At 41.6% G+C, this 24,059-nt stretch overlaps 2 protein-coding genes across 3 annotated transcripts in view; both read left to right on the forward strand.

The window, feature by feature from the left end:
* Positions 1 to 3,760: 3,760 nt before the first annotated feature.
* On the forward strand, positions 3,761 to 8,058 carry rsph3 (radial spoke head 3). The gene is made up of 8 exons (XM_056427679.1): positions 3,761 to 3,910; positions 4,592 to 4,667; positions 4,769 to 4,910; positions 5,012 to 5,157; positions 5,679 to 5,882; positions 6,647 to 6,809; positions 6,993 to 7,079; positions 7,583 to 8,058. Exons 1-8 carry the CDS (start codon positions 3,801 to 3,803, stop codon positions 7,642 to 7,644), a joined length of 990 nt encoding a protein of 329 aa, XP_056283654.1. The 5' UTR covers positions 3,761 to 3,800; the 3' UTR covers positions 7,645 to 8,058.
* Positions 8,059 to 11,135: 3,077 nt separating this feature from the next.
* ezrb (ezrin b) overlaps positions 11,136 to 24,059 on the forward strand; it is a 30,773-nt gene continuing 17,849 nt past the window's right edge. The window contains exons 1-3 of one of the 2 annotated variants that reach the window (XM_056427674.1): positions 11,136 to 11,218; positions 12,769 to 12,870; positions 18,774 to 18,857. In XM_056427674.1, coding sequence (XP_056283649.1) covers positions 12,859 to 12,870; positions 18,774 to 18,857 — 96 coding nt within the window. In that variant the 5' untranslated portion in view covers positions 11,136 to 11,218; positions 12,769 to 12,858. Of the gene's footprint in view, positions 11,219 to 11,331; positions 11,395 to 12,768; positions 12,871 to 18,773; positions 18,858 to 24,059 lie in introns of those variants that run through there. The other variant, XM_056427673.1, reaches the window with a different exon arrangement.

Genomic DNA, 24,059 nt, shown 5'->3' on the forward strand with positions numbered 1-24,059 from the left:
TTGTGTTTCTTTACTGTTTCTTTGAAGCACTTCTAGAAAGCTTGTGTTAAATGGATGCTGAAGTCCTAAATCCTCTCCAGTCAAAGCATTAGCAGCGGAAATAATTAGAAAATGGAGGGTGACTTGATTGGCTCAACTTCTCTTTGCTAGATGTGTTGCATAACAGAAGCTATCAGGCCTCATTGAGAGAACAGCATGTTCTGGCACACATGCTGAAACGGGAGGAAACCAGACGAGGTCACATGGGTGGCATGGTTTTTCTCTGAATTGCTTTTCTTGTCTGGGTGCACAACGAGCTGATGCCATGTCTCTTCCTTCCTTCCTCTGGTATTTCAACAGATCGTTTCCCCCCTCAACAAGTCTATTTAGTTCATCCAAAGGTTGCAATGACATTAAAATGTTCAAAGGGAAATTTAAGATAAAGAAGATAATCTCTGAAAATGCTTATTTTGCATAATCAGTAACCCAGTTCAAAGCAACATTGCCAATATAATCCCGACAACCGTTACAGTACACCTGCAGGGATGACTACATTTGTGAAGCATATCATGTTTATAGAACCTGAGTCAAAGAGACCTTTGTTAAATCTCTATATTACTTTCATGAGTAGGTGCAACAAAAACAGGAAGATCTTTTATGGATCTTATCATAATAGTACAACACTACCACACACATCCAACAACGACCTTCAGCTTCATTACCTACCGTTAGCTTCATTTTAATGTCATTTTTTTTACAGCCTAATATCCCAAATGTGCTTCAGAGGTCTTTACAATCTTACAGCACACAACGATGTCTGTCCTTGCACCGGAGAGGGTAAGACACTATTAGAATAACCAAATTAGCACCTAAATCAGATCTGCATTCACCTTTCTAAGCTCCAGAAAGTGACTAATGCAGGTGTGTTGTGTCTGCATTGCTTTCATCATGCAGCACCTTCTGCATCGCATGTTGCATCACTAACTTGGACATGGAATCCTCAGATCTCAGATGATTTAACTCATTACAGGAAGCACAACAAGTCAGACTGGGGCGGCAGCTTTCATTGTGGTGTGTTTTTATCCCACTCAGTGAGGAAAGAGATGGCTCAATGTAAGGTGCACGTTGATCTGATTATCTGCAAAGAAAACATCTACCAAGGCATTAAAAGGTAAATGTGAGGGAATTTGAGTCATCAGCCCGACTGTTATCTATCTGTGATACATTTCTTGAAAGACGTTGGCCAGCTGTGTTGGTTACGATGCACTTCGACTTGAACACTGACAAAAACAGCTTGATTTAATTTTCAATTACTTCTGAGACTCAAAGCATCATGCCAGAGCTTTTGAGTCATGATGAGCATTTAGTCCAATTTTCAGAGATAAGGGTTGGAGCCGGTTGCAGCACATGACTGCCTTGCTTTAAGATACCGGCACAGTGTGTGCAATCATCAACGAATGAACTGCTTCTCTTCAGCTGGCTTTTAATGAGTGTAAATATGACTGCCTGACTGTTTATTGAATATGAAAGGCAGAACTGTACACAGCATAACATTAGCTACATTTTATTTACTTAAATAACAAATAAAAGGATGATGAAATTGGCCATTGTGTTTCACATACAGTAGTGGTGATGGTATAACAAAAATACACAAAGTAATCTCTGTGTAATCTCTGCTGTATTGTTAATGCACTGACACATTAAAAATCATTTCTAGTTTCAAGAGATTATAGAAAAGGTTGTAATTGCATCTGCTTTGCACAATAGTAATGTAAGTCTCGTGCATCAAATTGTTCCCTGTCCACCTCATTTTGTACATTTAGAAAATAATAACTTTGTATATGCTGTATACAGATTTTTGCCGACAGCAATTGTTTTAACCTCCCAGCTCTAAATTGCTTCCATTGCCGCGTTGCCTTTTAATACTTACGATACACGTTTCACTAACAGTATTTTTCCACTTTGATGACGACCTCGTTTCCTCATTGTGAGAGTAACCCCACTGCTCCAAAGGCAGAGCAAGCGAGACAACTCAATAAGGATGGCTTTACACTATAAAATCGGTGCTTGTTCCATGTCTACACTGTGGTTGATTACGAATGCCAGACATATTTCTGTTTATTATATAAGTGTAAAAAAATAAAAAAATAAAAATATGCTGTTGTAAGTCCATTTCTGCACTTAAAAGACATCAATGTCTACCCTGTGGTTGCGTAATCGTGTGGCTTACATTCAACACTGAAGAGAGGAGGATATAACAGTGGCAGGCTGAACAGTTTACCCATTAATATTTCATCAGGACTTGTGACAGCAGAAACATAAACAATAAACCATGCGGCGATAAAAATCCCAGCCCTTCTCAACACAGAAACCTCTGCACTCGGTTGAACAGACATTCATAATTCCTTTTGAAAAAAGATCAAAAACACATGAAGTGGCTACAACATGGTTTTGTCCTATAGCTGTTTGTGTTGTGAATACAATACCATTTTCATAGACATGTTACATAATGATGCTTCACTATAAAATATGCAAAACCATGGCAATATACTATGCTATACTAGTTTCCCCAGTAATAATAACACTGGCCGTAGCACTATTATATTTAACTGTTTGTGTCATGTATTGGCACAATCATCATAGTAGCTTTAGTAGTAGTAGTAGTAGTCACATTAGACGTAGTAGCAGTGGTAGTGGGGGCAATAATAATAGTATTAAAAATAGCAATTATGGTAGAAGTGGTGGTGGTACTGTTATAATATTACTAGTACTACACTGTTAGTGATAGTATGTATAATTATAGTTGCAGATGTAGCTGCAAATGCTCCCTGTGTTGAGTTTCTGCTTTCCTTTTCCAAATGCCTTGTGCCACCCACATTTTAGGGTTCCCTGTAAGCAAAATAAATGTTTTCAAGCGCGCTGCTTTTTTTTGCTTGAACAACGGTAAAGTATGCAGAACATGTAGAGGTGGCAGGAGATTTCAACACTAGCCTGACTCAAGCCTGACTATTTTGTCTTGTTACTTCTAACTATGTAATCACTCCTTAAATGTCAGGAGAAATTTACAAATTAAATACCAGTTCAATAACTTATAAACTCATAAATGAAGGACTTACAAAATGTAAATTTTTTCTGTACAGGAAGTGGTCCTTGCATCAACATGTTAAACTCAGAACTGAAAGGTGAAGAAAAGCCAAATCAGGTGGTGACAGTTTTTAAATATAGCCTCATCAGCTTTAGAATTGTTACACTACTACTGTACAGTTGTAAAAGGTGTGTTTATGTATTTATTTAGTTTTTTTCATATTAACAGTTTATTCTTGACCTGGCAAAAAAAGTCTCACCACAAGGTCCAATTAGCTTGCGATTACATAAGATTATATCTGATTATATAACTTCTTACGCCAACTTGCATGAGAAGTTCTCGATTTAAATATAACAATATAATAAATATAATTCACATCTACACAGCCACAACAGGGCAAACTCAATCTGCAGAAACGTTTTAGTGTAATTTTAATAGATATTATTATTATTATTATTATTATGATTATTATGATTATTATGATGATTATTATTATTATGTATACATTTTATGAACAGTTTCAGTCGTCGGTGCTAGAAGTAGTAGTAATACAAATACTAAAAATACTGTAAAATATCTAGTACCAGTTTTAATAACCCTTAGACCGTCTGTTTTTAAAGGAAGTGACGTAACGACAGCTACGTCAACGTTACACTTCCTGGAGACGGTTGCTACAACACCAGTTGGTTGTGTCCGTGTCGTGTCGCCATTAACGTTGACTAACGGGACGGTAGAAATGACTTTTGTCGCACAAAGCCAACGAGATCCGAACGGAAACTACATCTTCTCCAGTCGGCCCCGACCGGTGGAGACCCGCTCCAAGTTCAGAGAGCCTCCGCCTGACCAGTACGTCTCATGAAAAGCGACCATCACACGAACGAGCTCCCTCACACGTGCATCCAATTAAACATACGACAGTTCAGAGGGACTTATTATATTGTATTAGAAAGCTAATTACGCTAATACCTTATACAATCAGTGTGGAGCTAACGGTACATCATCCTGTAGGAGGCTGTCAGTGATGCTTGGTGCTCAAAAATAGTCGGTGGTCAATGTTTTCCTCATATTACTTTATGTTAAAATGTTAATTATCTGCTCATCTAATTGTTTTTGTTTATGTCTTATGAAAATGAAGAAAATATAATCATTTTCTGTTTATTTTTTATTTTATATCTTCTTTATCTGGTGTTCTTGAATTCATGATACTTGCACATAAATCTAAAACTATACTTTATCTAATATGTCACAATCTGCCCTGTGAGTACTTCTACTTTTGATACATTTAGCTAAACACACTTTTGGATTATACCAATTTGAATGAGGTATTTTTACTTGTTGTTGAGCATTTCTATACCGTAGTCATTATTATTGTTCAGATATTCCCAGACAGAAAGAACGTCCCTTAAACATATCTCCAATGGCATTTCAGTAAACTCTCTAATGCAGCACAGCATGGATCAGCATGAAGCAAACAAGATGAGCTTCTAACTAAAAGGACTGTATGACTGCTTTTTCTTCACAATGTAGGTCACCTTATGGAAACATTATGTACGACCGTCGCGTTGTCAGAGGAAACACTTACGCCCAACACATCATACCAACTGTAAGTATGGAACAACCATCTAAATGTGTTTCATGCCTGGGACGCTGGCCTTTCTTTCTGCCATTTTATCATAAACATGTATATTATCCACCTTTTGACAGCCGGCTCAGCCGGACCCCGTTGAGGTACAAAGACAACAGGAGAACAGGAGGAGAGCCATTGCTCGGAAACGAGCCAGGGAAGAGTTAAGAACCAGGTCGGCAGAGGCCCTGCAGGGCAGAAAACACATCGATGTACAAACAGGTACATCTCTGGACATCTTCAGAACGTCTGCAATACATTAAATTCGTTCTGAGTTTGTCTGCTTTCAACAAAGGCTGTTTCGTTCTGCTCTTGACCTTCAGAGAATTATCTCGAAGAATTGGGTGACATTATAGTGGCTACAGATATCGAGTGCCAGACTGATGCTTTCCTGGACAGAGCAGCAAGCCCACTCTTCATCCCGGCCAAATCTGGTAAAGATGTAGAAACCCAGATAGAGGAGGGAGAGGTAGGTAATCCAAGTGGGAGGTCTGGCCACACTTTACACATTTAATAGAGTTTAAGTAAAATGTATTTGACCGGTTTTATTTAACCCTCCTGTTACCTTAGGGTCAATTTGACCCCATTCAATGTTTAACCCTCCTGTTACCTTTATATTTACTGACATATTTTACCCTTGGGGTCAATTTGACCCCAGCAATTAAAACCTCCAGAAAATTATTAGAATTAATATTGTTTTCCAAGTTTAAGTGTGAGGTACTTTATGTTTGTTTGTTGACTAAATAGCCCTTTAAATATATAAAAAAGTTGATATTTCTTATATGTTTGACACAGTGAAAAACAGCCTGGGGTCAAATTGACCCGACAGAACACCGACATTAAACATTGAATGGGGTCAAATTTACCCTAAGGTAACAGGAGGGTTAAAGGGGAATCTCCTCTGAGGCGCTTCTACACATAAAGCCAAGTTTATTGTTGTATAATGTCAAACAATAATGTCAAACCAGGCGTTACTTTGTTCCTCTGCAGTTGTTTGACTTCGACAGGGAGGTGCAGCCAGTGTTGGAGGTCCTGGTCGGAAAGACAATGGAGCAGTCTCTCTTGGAGGTGATGGAGGAGGAGGAGCTGGCCTGTCTGAGGGCCCAGCAGAGGGCCTTCGAAGAGCTCCGGAATAATGAGCTGGCAGAGGTGTTGAGGCTTCAGGAGCAGGAGAGACGCCACAGGGAGGAGAAAGTATGTTACATTTCTAAAGTTAATTTTCAATTACATTATAATTCAATCGTACAGATGGAAAACTACGAGAAACCGGCAATGCCGTGAAATAAAATAGGCCTGAAAATACAGTTGTGATTGTCTGTTTTGGTTGCCAGGGTGACACAGGCTATGGCTCAGTCCTTCAATCCGAGAATGTTTATGTTTTTTGAGCTGTGTATGAATGAGTATTAATAATATATAGTTATGATGGGCTGTGCATGGTAGCCTCTGCCATCAGTGTATGAATGAAATGTAGTGGGAAGAATACTAGAAAAGCACTCATTCATTTTTCAGTTGTCAGTCAAATCTGATTAAACCAAAACCTTGATGAAGCAGATTAGTTTTTAAGGAATAATCCTAATAATCTAGGAGTAATATAATCTATGAAATCAGTTTTTAAAATATTGTCTCTCCTGCGTTGCTACGTGGTCATCGCTGTAGGGTTGTCTTCATTTTTTTCAGAGTGCTTTCATACGGTACTTTCTTTCGGTCGTGGTCTCTTCTTTGTCTGTTTAATGGATGGCTATAACGATTGAGTTCTTCTTCTAATAATAATTTCAAGCACAGACCTGGTTGCCGCAGCCCGTAAAAGCATCTGGCTCTGTGTGCTTCTGATTGGTTGTTAGAATAAAAGCAACCACGCACCAGATGTACAGCAGATGTAGCAGCTTCGATGAAGAGTGGATCCTATAAAAAACACAATGTGTGCTTGTTAAAATGAAAAAGCTTTCTTCTGATCTCAGGAGCGCAGAATTGCCCAGCAGAAAGAGGTGCTGAAGGAAGAAAAAGAGATTGCAGAGAAGATTGCTGCCCGGGCGTACACCAAGCAGTTCTTCTCTGATCTCCTGCTGACCGTCTTTACCTCACTGAGAAGCCACGGCTACTTTTATGACCCTGTGGAGAAAGGTCAGCATCAACTTCCATTACAACGCAGATTCCCATATTACTGCATTAATCAATCATCTGGAGGGGGATCAGTGACTAGAGATGAATAATAAGCTCATTGATTCTCGGTACATGATTTTCATATGTGTATTTAATCTTTAAAAAAAATGTTTTATCCCATATTTGTTGTTTGATAATTTCCAGATATTGAGACAAATTTCCTCCCGTGGCTGATGGTTGAAGTTAACAACAGTTTGGAGAGGAGATACACAGCAAGGAACCTGCTGGACAGTAAGGGAGTACACTATATATTATTCTCAATTTTCTCCAGGTTAGATTTTTTGGCAAAGTACAAGAGATCTTACGCATCAAAGCAGCATACTTCTCACTAGCAATAAAAAAACTGTGCACCAACTGTGTAAGCCACAATCTATCACAACACAACATTTGATCAAAATGAGCAACACGAATAAAATACCGACTTGCCCCTATTATAGTTTTGGATGATCAGAAACCCATTATATGGGTCACCACACATTCTGATCAATTAGTTATCATCCTAAAATAAAGCCCTACTACTAATCTACATGTACACTTCTGAGCTTTTGAGTAATCTTATAAATTGTTGGTCATCAACATGTTCTCCTGAAGTTGTCATCCCTGACAGCTGGTCATTAGGTTATAGACATTGTTGCAGTGCCATCTAGTGGTTCCTTTTAAACACAACATACATAATTCATATCAAAAATATTGCCGTGAGAAACGTCCTCATCCTGTCTCTCTCTTTCCTTCAGATATCATCCACGATGTCGTCCACAAGAGGCTGGAGATGTGCAGAGAGACACAGTCCAAGTGACTCACTGAGCGAGGTCCAGGACATGGCGGCATTCTTAAAAACTAAAATGTTTTTTTACTGACTAAACTACCGCACAAGTCATTTGTTTCAATCTTAAAAGATATTTTATTATTCTCATGACTAGCAGGGAATTTGTGAAATAGTGGGAAATTCAATGCAATTGTGTACTATCCTTATACCTATAAGTTATGTGTTTGTTTATGAGGAGATCTTCCTCACAAGATGCAAAGTCACTTCTTATTGTCTTCAACTATATACCTACACTGTACAGCAGTGTGAAGTTCCTTTCATTGCAAAACCAATACAACTGTGATGAAAAGATGTGGTATGCATTGCATGAAGAGATTTGTTGTAAGTCTACAGTTGGCTGCCGATGGAAGATCTGACGTTCTTAAACGCAAAGATGTTGCTGTTCCTTATAGTTTATTTGCTGCAACTTTGAATTAACTTTATTGTCTTTTATTGACTTCATTTGTGTGAAGTCAAAACATCCTTTTTCTTTCAAGCATGTGGGATATATGTCTATTTTACCAGATATCAGAAAAAAGTTCCCCATAGTTTTCAAAACAACTAAACACAACTAGCCAGATAAATACTTAAAAAGGAAGTATCAATGAAAGAAATACAGTATAAGTTACACAACGTTGTTGTCGTAGTAGTAGTTGTTGTTGTTTATATAACCTGTTGTAAGCAACATACACTTCAACTATTTAGAGGATTATTCAAAGGGCCTTCCTGTTAATATTATCTATTTGCATCTGGCACTGCTCTGCAAACACTTCATTCACTTCCTGTCAGGCACGTGCACAGACATTTTGGGGGGCAGGTGCTCAAACCAAAAAAAAGGGCACCCAATGCCAAAAAAAAATTCTGACAGAGTTGAAGCATTAGCATCAATACACTGATGATGCTGTCCTCAACCTGCGTTTTCTCTGGGCAGCATCAGACCACTAGCTTACATTTTCTTTATGAATAAAGATGAATTATTATAGAGCAACAACAGTAGGCCTACAAACGTTCTGATTGGCTAATGGGTCGTCATGCCAGCCACGTATTGCCCTCCTCGCTGGTCTGATACGGATCCGTATTGCTCTCTTACGTCATTTTCAAAATGAGCGATATTGATAGACATCAACAGTCAAGAGCAGTGGTCCTCAAACTAAGGCCCACGGGCCGGATACGGCCCGCCTCCACATTTGGCCCGGCCCTCTGAACAAGAGAGGCGTATGATTTGTTTTTCAGTCTGGCCACGCAAATCCTAGACTAGCCCGTAAAATAGAACGGAATAAGAACTCTCTCTCTCTCTATCTCTTCTCTCTCTTCTCTCTCTCTCCTCTCTCTATTCTCTAAACATAACTAACGTCAGTAAACAGCTGGACAAGGCTTTGAAATCACGGATTTCGTGAGTTTTTGTTTGTTTATTTTTTTAGGAAACGTCGGACCAGTTGTGACGTCATGTTTTCAGCAGCGTAATGTTGTGGTTGATTTATCACAAAACAACGTCAGGGGACAAACACCGTCATGATCTGTTTGCAGGGCTCTCAAGTGTCACGCATTGAGCGTGACAGTCACGCATTTCAGTTTTAAGTCACACACTCCTGCCACATATCGTATTTATCACGCTGAAAAAAACGCTAAAAGGAAAGAGTCATTAGCAATGTGTATTCAATCAATACTTCAACTATCATCTGTGTTATATAACTCTCACTCTTGCCTGTCTTCAAAACTTGAGAGCCCTGTGTTTGTCTGGTGCTGCGGGTCAGAGGAGAAGGAGGTGCACCCGTTTAGTGGCGCGAGGAGCACTGAGCGAAGGAGGAAATGGAGGAGGAGGAGGGAGGGGCGCGGTGGTGGGAGGAGGAGGGGGGGCTCGTGAGCGTCGCGGAGCATGTCGGGGCGAAATTCTCACAATAACTCAAATAAATGCCCCGTCGGATATTAAAACACATTTGGGGGGACTTGATGACAGAGAGAATAACTTTTATTCTTAAATACTGAAGAATTAAAAATGTGTCTCCAGCAAAAAGGGCACTTTTCTCATCCAGGGCAAAGGGGCTGGTGCTTGAGCACCACTAGGGCTCTATCTGTGCACGTGCCTGCTTCCTGTAACAGGTGAATTCAACAATGTTTTGCATTGACAGACTCCCATCTCTGCTTATTTTAGCTCACCACGCAAACAAAACAAGGTTTTTTTAAAGTTGATGGCTATTTTTTCATCCTCATTTCAATAAAATAATCGTATTGTGACATTTGTGCGTACTTATCTAATAAATTACAATCCTAATAGGCTATATTTTCTAAAATATCAAACTGATGTATGAAGGACATCCTCTAACATAAGTTCTTTATTACAATGAGCTCACACAGCTATGTCTTATGTAAGGGCTTAGGGTGATAATGGAAGTGGAGACAATGGCTCTATAGTGGTCGTGTCACGGCACCTTAGTTTCACATTATGACGAGAGTAGGTCTATCCTCCGATATATACGGCTCTATTTTAATCCCGCCACCTCATTGGCCAGCTCACCTATGGCGCCACGCCCCTCTTTTGGCACCACTCCCTCTGGTTCCCTGCAGGGCGGATGACGAACGCTTTCCCAGAGAACTACTGTACAACTAAAAAAGTTCGAGCTGCATCAGAGCTCAGGACAGGCGACACCTCATTCTTTACAAAGGTGATGCACGAGGTTTCAATGTTTTTATCTGGGCTCGTGGATTCTATTCATAAGTATTATTCAAATTGAATTGAGATTAATGTATCTCAGCTAAACTAACTCAAAAAACACAACACAACACCTTTTCAGCCCAGTCGGTCTAATTTAAAATATTCGACATAATCTGTGTGATTGATACACATAGAATACAGTTTGTGATATGATTTGATTGATGTCTGTGAAAAATTAAAACAATCAAATCTTGAGATACACTCCAGAATAACAAAAAACACATAGTTTAATAGTATAATGATGAAAAATGTAATTATTAGATAACGATGTAATCTATTACTCATTTTAAATCATACAAATAAATTCGGATGAACATACAAATAGCCAAATTATTGGTAGTTGGGTTAAATATAAACCAGATATCAGTGAAAATATGAATATTTACAATGTTGTATGACTTTTGTATGTTGATCATTAATGTATATTATACACAACCACATATAGTCCAACTTTATTACCATAGATTAGCCATAGCTTTAATTGATTTAAACTAATTGTACAGAAGGTTTTCATTATAGCAATCTTGACCTCTTTGAGTTTCATGCCAAAGAACCCCTAAATATTAAAGTTATCTGACTTGGTCTCCGATTCAAAACTACAAAATCCCCTCATGCAGGCGGGAAACCCCAATATAAAATGTGCCTCACTTAGCCCTGGCCTGAATGTCCCCGGCAGGTCCCCGAACCCGGGATTGAACCCGCGCTCCTCCAGCCTGCCGGGACGGACGCAACCGGTTCGCCTCAGCGGGCTAATTAATGATCGCCATGTTGCGCCGGTGTGAACAGAGGAAGGGGAAATCTGCGGCTCTGGGCTTCTGACTGGCGGCTCACCTCTCAGCCTCATCGGTTCCGGTAAGACCTCTAGCCAGCTGCCTCGTATGCGGACCGCCGCTTGCACACTTTTCATACTCCCCCCCCCCCCCTCCCGGCGCACTTTCTGCTTCTCTGCACAAAGCGGACGCATCTCACAACAGGTGTCTGCGGGATTACTGTGAGCAGGACTGCCGCACAGAGGAAGCGCTCTGTAGGTAGGGCACCAGTATTATTATTATTATTATTCCAGCTGGGGGTTGAGTCCGCGAACAGTCTTGAACGATTTGTTTTATTGTGACATACGTCCTCTGTCGTTGCCGATCCAAGTAAAGAAGTGGAATTTCTCGTTTGTTGAGCTTCAGTCGCTCCAGTGGTGCTGTGGGTGTGTACCCATAACATGGACGTAGCCTACGGTGGATTTTATGCACCTTGGGAATACTCACTTAATGACAACTTCTAACATTATTACACCCTCCAAATGTGATATGCAGCCCTGGCCATTGGTGAGAATCTGTGGTGAAATACAAAGTGTCTTTTCCTCTTAAAGCGACTTTATTACGCGACACGGAGCGAGTGTAAATGGCCTCCATTAATCCATTAAGTTGTTATAAGTTGTTGGCAACGGAAGGCGTGAAAATAAACAAAAATAGGACAGGGTGGGGACTCTATAACTTTTATCAGCAAGTGGGTGAGGCACTTTGAGTACCGTAACCTCCCTGGCGCGAAGGTGAGTCGACAGTGTCAGTGTAGAATAGAACTGCAGAACTTCCGGTAATAAATTTTAGAATAAAATCATTTAAGGTATAGCATTTAGTGGTCGGGCTGAAAGATACACTAATATAAGAGATACTGATAAATAAATGATACTTTATGGGCATAATTAATTTGATCAGAGAGATACAATTACATCTGTTATTATTGCACATTCATGCATTTCTTCAGGGTCATACAATTATTGTGGCCAAATTTGTTTCTATTAATTTGTAGATCAATTGATTAGTCAATCGACCGACAACTATTCATAATTTAATAATGTATGTCATATATTGAGTAAAAATAGAAAAATAAATAACAATATTTTAGCTTTATAAATGTGTTTTTCTGTAAATAAACTAATATCCTCGCGTTTTGGACTGTTGGTTGGATCAAACAGAACATTTGAATTTTATTATGAGCTCAGATAAGTCATACTTCAAGCAAAAAAGTCCGACTCTCTCTCTGGTTCAAGCTTCTGAAATGTCCGGATTGGCTGTTTTTCTCTGTTTTATATTAACTACAATGTAATATATTTGCGTTTTAGACTGTTAGCCGGGGAGATAAATGCTGTGGTTGGTTAAAGATAGGCTGTGGTCAAGATTTGGGGTCAGATTCTCGGCAGGGCTTGTAATAGTGGTCGGAATACAAACGATCACAAGACTCTTATTCTGAAGGTGACCGGGTCCTTTCCTGTGACATGTGCGCTCGCGCTGGTAACTTGTGTGTGATTCATCCCGATGACTGTCGCCCGCAGGAGTGCCGAGCTGCTCTCACGCGGGTTTAAGTAACGCCGAAGTGTCTGAAACTCGTTTCTCTTCTTTCTCTCCTTTCAGGAAGGCGCACGGAGCTCAGCTCTCTTTTTTTGGAAAACACTTTTTTGATTTAACAGCTCCTCGCACAGAGCAAAGAAAAGAACAGAGAAAATGCCTAAATCGGTAAGTGGTCCTTTTGATTTATATATTTCCAGTCGCCACTTGTTTTATTACTCTTTATAGGCGGCCAAGCTTCACTGAGACCAGACAGCTGACATTAATGGAGGACGGTCCGAAACTCAGTGCAATCTTCTGTTTGCCGACTTCATCTTTTCTCTCACAGTAATCAAGCTCGATGCCTCAATGTGAAGAGCAATACGTCACCGGGGTGTTTGGTAAACTGTAGAATATGTGACACAGTGATGATGCTCAGCGAGTCTTTAAATCGGTCTTTTCTGAGAGGGCATGGTTCATGAAATCACCTTCTTGGAGTGACATGTTAAAGTAATGCTAACAGAGTAGTTTCTGTAACTGAGTTATGCTCACTGTAAAACATTTGTCAATTTAATGACATGTATTTAACTAGTCACTCCTTTTTTAAACTCTCAGTCAATGAGCCAGGGACAAAGCACATGAACTAAATATGTATAGGTTAAATCACAACCAGAACGGTGTGGTTGGTACAGTATCAGTAGAGCCTGTTAGAGGGGAATCACATGCTCTTTTCATATCCTGGGGGGTGTCCCATATGTTTTAGTGAACATCATACATAAACAATAATAGTGAGACTTATATTCGAGACATGGACAGTGAAATACTGTTTTAATGTGCTCAGAGTCATAGTCACAGGATCTGTATCGTTGACGTCATTCTGTATAATGTTGCGCACTTGTGCAACATCGTAATCAAGGGGGGTGGAAAATGTATTGTTTATTTAGTTTGTGATGAATACAGGGCTCTCTCTCTTTTGACTCCTGACGATATTTTCCAGGCTGAAATTTGAGGCTTCGTCTCACGAAAATGTTGGCCTCCCCATTGTCGTCCTGGAGTTTTGGAAAAAATGGAAAATTGTGACCGACAGTTAAGGGTATCAATGACCTTACGTCATCAAAAAGGCAGAACAAAAGACAAAAAGAGACATTATTTGATGTGCTGCTCTATATTTGAACAGCTTTTGCCCACAAGTATTCTTGACTCATTTTGCCACACCCCAGCTATGACATACTGTATACTGTACAGAGGTATACGTCGTATTAAGGACAATGTGGTGGAAATGTTCTGTACATGGATACTGCACTGTTCTTTACTTAAAACTGATTAAAATGTGAAATATTACACGAAAAAAAAGAAGCATTAATTGCTGCTCAGCTCAGGACAGAAAGTGCTTGCTGCTTAACTGAGCAGTGTAAATGATGACAATGACTAAAGCCCTGCTAAGTGTCATAAAGTCTGTTGTTGGTTTGTTTAGAAAAGCCTCTTCGTTGTCATGAGCGTCACTGTGGACATTACGTCATTACTGTCTGATAGCAGCAGCACGCCGAGTCCAGCTGCCACAAAACAGCTGTTTTAGACATGAATGCCATGTTTTAATTTCCATGATATCAAGAGAAGAAGACAAGCCTGGATTTTTTTATTTTTTTTGTCCTCTGGTTTAGTGTTCAATATGTGGCCCCGTGACTGACACAGCCTTTTCATCATAGCTTGAATAATATCATAGGACACTCGGCCCCTAAGTACATTTCAATGAAGGTGCTCCATTGATGCTGCTTCCACAAATAAGCAACATCCTCTCAAATGAATCCACAAATGCTGGGATTCCCTTTTAGCCCTGGAGAGATATGTAAATAAGGGTTTAGATTTTGAGTTCTGCAAAACAATGAGATCAGTTTGAGTGGCTCAAGCCTGTAGATGGAAACGTATTACAAGGAGGCATCGAATGGTGGGACGATGGTGGGAGACGACTCCCAAAGCTACAGCCAGATGAGTATTATGCTACTTTTTGGCTGCAACTAATGATTATTTTCGATATCGAATAATCAGCTGATAATTTTCTTGATTAATTTGTTAGTCTTGGAGTCTATACATTGTAAAATAAACAATTTCTCCAAGCTGGTGATGCTGGTTTGGGTGTCCAATTTACTTTGTCATATGACAAAAAAAGCAGCAAATGATCAGATATTTGTGGGTATTTGTTTTAATAATTAACTATGAATCAATTATTACCAAGTTTGAGCTTTTTAAATTCATACAACATTCAAAGGTCATTGGGAAAAAGCACTAACATGCATTTGTGTTTTCAAGGCAAGTGCTTTGAGTCATTCCTTTGTGGGTGTGAGGTACCTGCCTATCGACTTGATGTACTAGATTTTAAAACCACATCCTCCCCCTCCGTCTCTTTCTCCTGACCTTCTCGGTCTGTCTTCAGGCTCTATTGTTATCCAACACAATGCAATGCCCTCCAAAAATCTGTAAACACTTAATTTCTGTGTATGAACACATTTTAAATGTCATCGCCTTAAATCAAAGGAGGTTGAGTATAGTTTTTAAAACATATTACAAGTTTATGGGCAAAATTAGGAGATTATTGGTAACTGTTGTCCCCAAAAAAAAAAATTCAGAGGATCACAATGGTGATAACTGGCACTGAAGTATTTCAGCTCGGATACCTGGCATGAAGTCAAACATTCCAACATTGTTTGGAAAACATCAACTTTATGACAGGACCAAGACGCCCAGCCGCAGGAAGTTGGACCAGATTATCTGAGTCGGTGAAGCGTGTGCATTGGTGCTCGTGTGACTAATGTTTCACTTATCTGGATGACACATTGTCAGAAGTAGAGGACAGCGTTCTCCTCGGCTCTCCCAGAATCCTGTTCCCTTGCCGTCACAGCCCAACGACACAAACCTTACAAGGCGTGGCCACGATCAGAATGGCTGGGTGTTTCCCTTCAATGTCCAGTCCCATTGTTAGTATTTGTTCCTTTAAATAATTGATAACTCAATCGTGCCTGAAACGCCCTCAAGACCTGATTCATAAATCCAAACATGGCTACAAGTCCTATAACGCTCCTTCAACACGTACGTATGACGGACACAACCTGTGAGAAAACTCTCTGCACAATACAGGACACACTGTTCTCCCCCTCTGATTAGTAGCCGTCGCTTATGGTTATATTACTCTAAAATCATTTCAGTGGCGTCTCCATGGTGACCATGCAGAGGGTTAAATATTGAATGGTCTTCACTGAACCTCATTTTAGTTTAACTACCGAGGTGACGACCACCTCGTTTATTTAAAGGGACCCGCAGAGTGTGAAGGAACGCGATCCAGGTCGTGACCGTGTGCAACAGGCAAGGCCAGGTGTGAAGTAGGACGTATTTGGCTTGATTGATTATCAATCAGTCCCGTTTTTTCTGTCAGTCGACTTATTGTTGCATTGAGTAATTGTCTCAGCTCTAAATGTACAGGTGTCCACTGGATTGTCTCAGGGAGGTAGATCTAGGACCTGTTATGAGAGGTCCTTGTTCTTTGTCTTGTTTTATCTCCTTGTGTCACTTTTCTCTTCTATATATGCCAATTTATATTGTGGACCTTGATACTAAGGATGAAGTTTCTTTCTTTTAGTGCGATCTGTTTTTTCTATGGTTAGCCTAGGTTTAGCATAAAGACTTAGAAACAGAGGCAAACATCGTGTCCACAGGTAACGGAGACCTGTTGAGCTCACTAATTACCCCACCTCTACGATCGCTTATGCAATGGAAAATTGTCATCTTTGGTGTTTTTACAACTTAAACAAGAGTGCAGGTTTTGTTTTGTCCTTTTTGTTTCCAGAGCCACGCGAGCCGCTTCCAGTCTATACCCTAAGCTCGTCGCCGATTGGCTGTAGCTACCGTACACAGAGTATTTACTGTAAAGACGGAAGATTGCTATTATTCTTCTCATTTGACTCTCTGCAATAACTACTCTATAAATCTGTTCTTTCTAATGGATCAAAAAGTACTTAGAAGTAAGTGTTTCGCCAACACATCCATGAAATCCACTCTTGATCCATACTATAATCTATGTTTCCAGAGTTACTATTGAGCTTGTCCTACTTGTTGTTTCTGTTTCTTGGAAACAAAACTGTGAACCTTCCACCTAGAGTGTAAACATGTGGATGAACTCAAGTTTGATTTGGCAACCCGTGTTCCTGTAGCTGAAATGATCGAGTGAGTTATGACTGTTGGGGCTTCATACGGTGAATATGAACGCCTGTGTTTCGCTCTGACTGAAGTTGCTCATTGTGGAACTCTGTGTCCTCGCCCGGTATATTTTTAGCATATGTGTCATGTTTTCTTTACCGCTCTGAATGGCTTCAGTTTATTGTGAGTTACCACTGGAGGACTTCCTTTGAGATCAGATATCACTCACTCAGTGGTTTCTGTTGGTTTCTGCTGCTCCACATATTCCTTTCTCTGCTGGTTAGGGTGTGTTTGTCTCGTCGCTCCATCTATAACTGCTGTAAATATAGACTGTGATGTTCAGAGAAGCATCCTAGATCTGCCTGAGCTGCTAATAGCAAATCATACAATCACTTATAAACAAAGGCCGAATGAAATGATCACCGATTGGAGCTCTTTCTGATCACTTCTCCATTTAGTTTTTCCTCTCCCGGCTCCGCTAGGATGTAGCTGATGGTAGCGAGGCCCTCCTGGGGCACTGCAGCTGAAAGGGGATCTTTGTTTTGCCGTGTAAAGTAAATGCAGTGCTTCCCTTCCTTCCCCTGCGTTTTAGCTGTGACTTGAAGCCGGTATAAGCTTCTCCGTTGGACTCAAAAGGTTCTAGTGTTCAAACTCTACGTGGCGCTGAGTTTTGGTGAAGCAAAGTTTCCCTTGCCGCAGCAGATGGGGCATCGTTGAAAATCCAGTGTCTAGACTCCTGTGTTCTGACAATATCCTGGACAGCACTGCGGCGAGGCGCTTTCCAACCCACTGCTGTGATTGGATTAGTCTTCTCTGTTGGATGTAAGCCCGTCTGTTGGCCGCTCAGCCTGTGGAGCTTCAGGAATCAGTGTAGCTCTGAATCACTCGACTCCTCACTGCTGCAGGCCAGACATCCCTTTTCCAGTGGGCGTCATTGAATTTGTCCAGCGCTGCTCACAATAGGCGGGAGATGAAAGATGTCACTGGAGAGCTCTGTTAGCAGTCTCTCTCTCTCTCTCTCTCTCCTCACTCTGTGTCAACTAACCTTTGTGTCGTTTTCACTGAGCATTAATACGTTCAGCCAATTTGGAGGGTCTTTTCATAACCCCCGCAAATACCAGAGACATTTGACATTGTACGCACAGAGGTGAGAGTCACTTTGTGCATTACCTCAGAGCAGCTTTTGTAAATATTTGTGCATTGTCGCTTGGCCTTTGTGTAAAATAGAAATAACTTTAGCTGATTACTTATCAAAATTACAATACAGATTATTTTTTTCCCACCACTATTGACGTCAGTTCTCATTATTCCGTGCAGCACAACAGTCGTGCTCTTTGTAATGGGTTGGAAATCACACATCAATCACTGGGGTGGATCCCTGCAAGTGGACATTCAATTCTCTGCTCACGAAGCAGGTTTCAGTTCGATGGACCACCTCTTTTTTTGTCGACATAGGCCACTCTGATTGATCATTAACAAGAGAACTGAAAGACATGCCTTTTTCTGTGAATGACTGAAGTAGCTGCCTTATTCTAGCCCTCCCCTCTTCAGTGTATCCATCTTCCTAGGTTGATAACTTATAAGGGAAGCTAGCGTTGGATATGGCGTTTTCATACCACTCGTATGTTCCTTAAAACCCAAAGTTAGAGAACTATCAGTGAATATTTCTCAAAATTACCGTCCAATCAGTCTGGCTCTGAGAAAGTAGAGATACACACAGGAGCCCCGTGTGTTTACTCTGCAAATACACCCCCTTACCAAACACACACACACACAAACACACACACACACACCCACCAAAGCAGTGTTCTGCAGTCTGGCCTTACCACGTATAAGCCCTGAACTATGAGAACCTCTGTGCTGCTCTGGTCCACTTCTGAACTCATGCCCATGTTTTTCCACAGGTCAATGTCCGCGTCATCACCATGGATGCTGAGCTGGAGTTTGCCATCCAGCACACCACCACCGGCAAGCAGCTGTTTGACCAGGTACAGTGCAAATTAGTTCCTTATTGACCTCCAGCATCAGTATTGACTTATCAACAGGTTGTCAATATCACCTCAAAAAGGTTTGGGAGGCAAAACGATGTGGACATAATGTACAACTGTTGTAATTAAGTCATATTTATAGAAACGGTCAACACAAGCCAGATAATTAAGGTCTAGCGGTGTGTATAAAGGCAGATATACTTATGCAATCCACATGCAATACGTTATTTGTAGAGTTTAAGGAACAGTTACACACTTTGGGAAAAGTGCATTTTTTCTTTCATGACGGTGAGATGAGACGGTTCACAACACTCTCATGTCTGGATGAAGCTGGAGCCAGAATCTTGATAGCTTAGCTTAGTTAGCACACAGACTGGAAACGGGAAAACCGTCCCGCTTATTATACAGCTCAGTAATTAACACCTCGATTGTTTAATCCGTACACAAAACTAAAATATTGTGCTGTTATGTCATTTACCTGCCAACCAGCAGAGACTCCAGGAAGTTACTTCCCCCAGCCGTTTGGCTTCAAGTATCCTTATCAGTCTCTGTCTTCGCGCTGAGGTTTAGGGATTATTGTAAATGGTTCACTGTGGGCAACAATTGAAGCTTAACGTCGGTGAACATGGAGGACATGAGGCATTTATTAAACTAAAGATTAATAGTTAATGATATGAGTGACGGAAATCACACAATCTCAGTGGAGAGTAAAAGCTGTGGCCACAATAACAGAAACTATACATTAATAACTGTTATGTTTAACACCCGTTTTAGGAAATCTCACTCACATGTTCCTATTATATCTGTTTATTTAGAAAAATAGGGAATTAGGGAATTCTCTTTTGATGTGCAGGTTTCCTCTGGTTGCCAAACTCTATTGTGAAGCTCAGTACCTAAATGTAGATGACATGTCATTCGTGTGAGCTCCTCTGAAGCTATAGAACAGCACCGGGGGAGGAAAGGCATTGTTTTAACCACTTCCTGTATAACTCGTTTTTCAATGGCAAGTGTAGCCGACTGTGTGTATTGCGGCTGCATGTCAGGGTTTTTAGTCATAAAAGACTGACTAGAGTCTAAAATCCATTGAGGTCAACTCGACTCACAGCCATATTCGTATTTAGAACAACAGCCCTCTTCAGATGGATGTGTGCTATATTGATGTCACTGCTTATGTATGGCTGTCTTTTGGCTAAGTCAGCACTTCTGACACTTGTGTTTAATAATAGTCATAAAACAGGGGGCCCTCTAATTTGCAGCTCTGAATGTGTCGTTTTGTTTAAGAAAGGCACAGCTGAGGACCCAGATATTCGCCTTTGACATCTCCCTGTTGAAGGTGTTGGTGAATTCCTCCGCCTACTTGTTAGAATGGCTGTTCGTGAGTGGGGTGTGCCACAGATATTCACTCACTCCCTGTGATGGTGTCAACGTGGTTATTTGAGCATGGGAACTTTCTACAAAGCTTCACACCTCTGTCTAAAGTGACATTTAGAGTGCCAGGAGCCCGGTTTAGTTTTAAACAGGTGCTTTGTATTATTATTTGTGCCTCTCGCATCGTTTTAAACAGGTTCTGTGGAAATGCTGAGTAGCAGCAGTGAGCTGGTTTCTCGGGTGAGTGTGAGGACCGGAGTGGCCCGTGTGGTCAGCGCTGATCATAACCTTCGTCCCTGTCATGCTGCTCCTAAACAGAAACTCCTGCCACTCCCCGACACACCCCCGCACAGTTTCACTCACACATGACTGTTCACTGCTGCTCGTTTTGACTTAACACGTCATTTGAAAAACTCCCAGCAGTCGTGGTTTACAGTAGCTTTACTGGTTCCCTCTGTCCTCGGTGTGTTGGCCATGATCAGACCCAATCTCCAGATGACCTCTCCTCTATTCATGTGGTCTCAAAAGCTTCAAGCGTCAGCTCGCGAGAAGAACTGGTTTGGATTGGGTGAAAGCAGAAGGAGGCGGGTTGATGTTAAACAGCTGATAAGTGAACAGAAGTCTGAATAATCTGTCCGACAGGTGCAAAAAGGTGTAAAATATGAAACAAGTTCACGTCTACACCCAACCCACACGTCCAAGGTACATTCAGTAACAGCTGCAAAGCTGTTACAAATCCAGGGAGGGAACATACTGTGTATGGATGATGGTTTTTCTTCTGTGCTGTGGTATTACAGCATAACTATTCTTAGATATTAAACTCTTTGGAAAACTCCCAGGTCCCCTTTCTATTCTGTCACAATGACAGCAATAGACCCATTTGTTTTGGGCCGGGACACACTGTCTCTGGACCCCCACCCTCTCATCCTTTGTGCTGGTCTCTGTTTGGGTTCTGCCTGGGTGTATCCCTCGCTTCCCCTCTCAAGTCACTGGAGGCTCCACGCTCGCCAGAGGATGTAGTGAGTAATGCTGTTTCAGCCCGGTGGCATTCCTCTCTCTCACTACAGGGCCCGAGGGCCCATGAGCCAGGCAGAGAACCCTCACTGTCTGCGAGGTCGCTGCAGACTGAAGCCATGACACCTGTTCCTGGACTTTTGCTCCTTCCACCTAAACCAAGTGTAAAGTGGGCGATGACTAGAAACCACTATTGCTACTTCAACCCTCTTTTTAAATCATTGCAAGAATAAAGTTGACTTGTGCTTCTACTTGTAAGAGCTTGCAAATAGAGTGTGGCTCCTCGATTTTATGCACATTTATGGATTTACTTTTTCCAAGGATGCAGACGATCAGTAAGATAGTTTGCAAGAAACTGGCCAATGTTTAGTCGGTTGAAAAGCATTTAATTCAGTTTCCTCATAACAAGTTATCAATAGTTATGAACTATCTTAAATGAGTTCTCTAGCCTGCGGTAGTCCAAACCCTTTTATATATGTGGTTATTGGTTAGGAGACGTTTTACACGTATAAACTGAAAAAGCTGAATGGCTTTTGTACTAAAGTCATAAGCACATTGTGGTTAACACAATATTTAAAGTGCTGCTTTTGTGTGATTCTCTGTGTAGAACCTCAGTTTCACAGATTTGTCGATTAAATCAACTAACTGAGTAATCGCTATAATCTTATGAATGTTAGCCAACTCTGAATGTATTTGTTCGAAGACAGCTCGGCCATTTCCTGACTCTTAAGGCCCATGGTTGCGTAAAAGGACTCAACATTAACGCTTGCCTGAACTTCTAACTTTTTCTAACTTCCTCACACCAGCTCTAAGCCGATTATAATACATACTCAAAACTACTAGTGCCCCCAACAAACATGTAATCAAAGCAAATATGTATATACAAATACAATTGTATGTTTTTATGCAAATAACCACTTTAGATGACATTACCACAGTAAGAGGAACACATTGGAGTTTCTTTTGTTTAATTGTCATAATCCCTCTTGATTCTACTTATTCATCCATAGGCCTTAATGGTATTTACTGCTTATAAGCACTGAACAAATGTGATATGATAATAAGTAATTAAATAGTTTATCGTTGCTACTGGTTTACTGACACTGAGAAACTGATATTACATTATATTCCCTGTTGTTTAGAAAAGGTCCCTAAAAGTAAAAGATTTAACTTACTAACCTAAATCTTACTTAAATGAATATCTGAGGTGTTCAGAGCTCAGGCCGACGTTGGAGCGCCCTAGCTACTCATTGAAGTCGAGGCATTCTGCCAAAGCATCCTTTAAACCTGCGTCCCCAGATTCAGGTTATAATCATCCTCTAATGAACTGTACTATTTTCGGTTACCTTTGCCAGCAGGTGTTGATATACATGTACAGTGTGTTATTAAAGCTGGTTCATCTATTCTTCAAGTGAAATACAATGTTTCAGGTTTAAATTGTGACCTCCCTGTCTGTGCAAAGGTTGCACCAAGCTGCTCTACGGGGGCGGATCCCCTGAGAGGACGCTTCATTTAGGTGTCTGAACCAGAATCAGAATCAGAATCAGAAACAGGTTTATTGCCAAAGAATGAATGTTTTCACAAACAAACGAGGAATTTTTTTTGGTGGAAGGTGCAACATTTGGACATGACAAACAACAATCAACGCAAGGAGGGAGGAGGAGTGGGAGGAAGAGGGAGGAGGAGGAAGAGGAAGGAGCGGGAAGAAGGAGGAGAGAGGAAGGTGGAAGAAGAGGTGGTAGTCCTGGGGGTGACAGTCAGTCAGTCCCGGGGTCCATTGATGAGCCCGACCGCCGGGAAAAAGCTATTGGTGTGGCGGGAGGTCGTGGTCATGATGGACGCAGCCTCCTCCCGAGGGAGGGACTCGAACAGGAGTGTCCAGGGTGGGAGGGTCGGCGACAATCTTTCTGGCCCGCTTCAGTGACCTGGAAGTGAACAGGACCTGGAGGAAGGCAGACTGCAGCCGATAACCCTCTCGGCCGAGCGGATGATGCTCTGCAGCCTGCGCTTGTCTTTGGCTGTGGCTGCAGGGTGCCAGGCGGTGATGGAGGAGCAGATGATGGACTCAACGATGGCCGTGTAGAACTGTACCATCATCTTCCTGGCAGGTTGAATTTCCTCAGCTGCCTCAGGAAGAACATCCTCTGCTGGGCCTTCTTGGAGATGGAGCCGATGTTCAGCTCCCACTTGAGGTCCTGGGAGATGATGGAGCCCAGGAAGCGGTAGGACTCCACAGCGTCGCGTCGGAGTCACACAGGATGAGGCGGGTGGGGCTGCATTCCTCCTGAAATCCACAACCATCTCCACTGTCTTCAGAGCGTTGAGCTCCAGGTTGTTCTGGCTGCACCAGGTCACCAGGTGGTCAGTCTCCCACCTGTAGGCGGTCTCGTCCCGCCAGAGATGAGTCCAATGAGGGTGGTGTCATCCGCGAACTTTAGGAGCTTGACGGACTGGTGACTGGAGGTGCAGCTGTTGGTGTACAGGAGAACAGCAGAGGAGAGGACACAGCCTTGGGGAACCCGTGCTGGTGGTCCGGGAGCCTGAGACGTGTTTCCCCAGCCTCACGTGCTGCTTCCTGTCGGTCAGGAAGTCTGTGATCCACCTGCAGGTGGAGTCGGGCACGTGCAGCTGGGAGAGCTTGTCCTGCAACAGGGACGGGATGATGGAATTGAAGGCAGAGCTGAAGTCCACAAACAGGATCCTGGCGTAGGTTCCTCGGGAGTCCAGATGCTGGAGGATGTAGTGAAGGGCCATGTTGACTGCATCGTCTGCAGACCTGTTGGCTCTGTAGGCGAACTGCAGGGGTCCAGGAGTGGGTCG

The sequence above is a fragment of the Pseudoliparis swirei genome, chromosome 12, assembly GCF_029220125.1.
Source record: "Pseudoliparis swirei isolate HS2019 ecotype Mariana Trench chromosome 12, NWPU_hadal_v1, whole genome shotgun sequence".
NCBI classification, from domain to species: domain Eukaryota; kingdom Metazoa; phylum Chordata; class Actinopteri; order Perciformes; family Liparidae; genus Pseudoliparis; species Pseudoliparis swirei.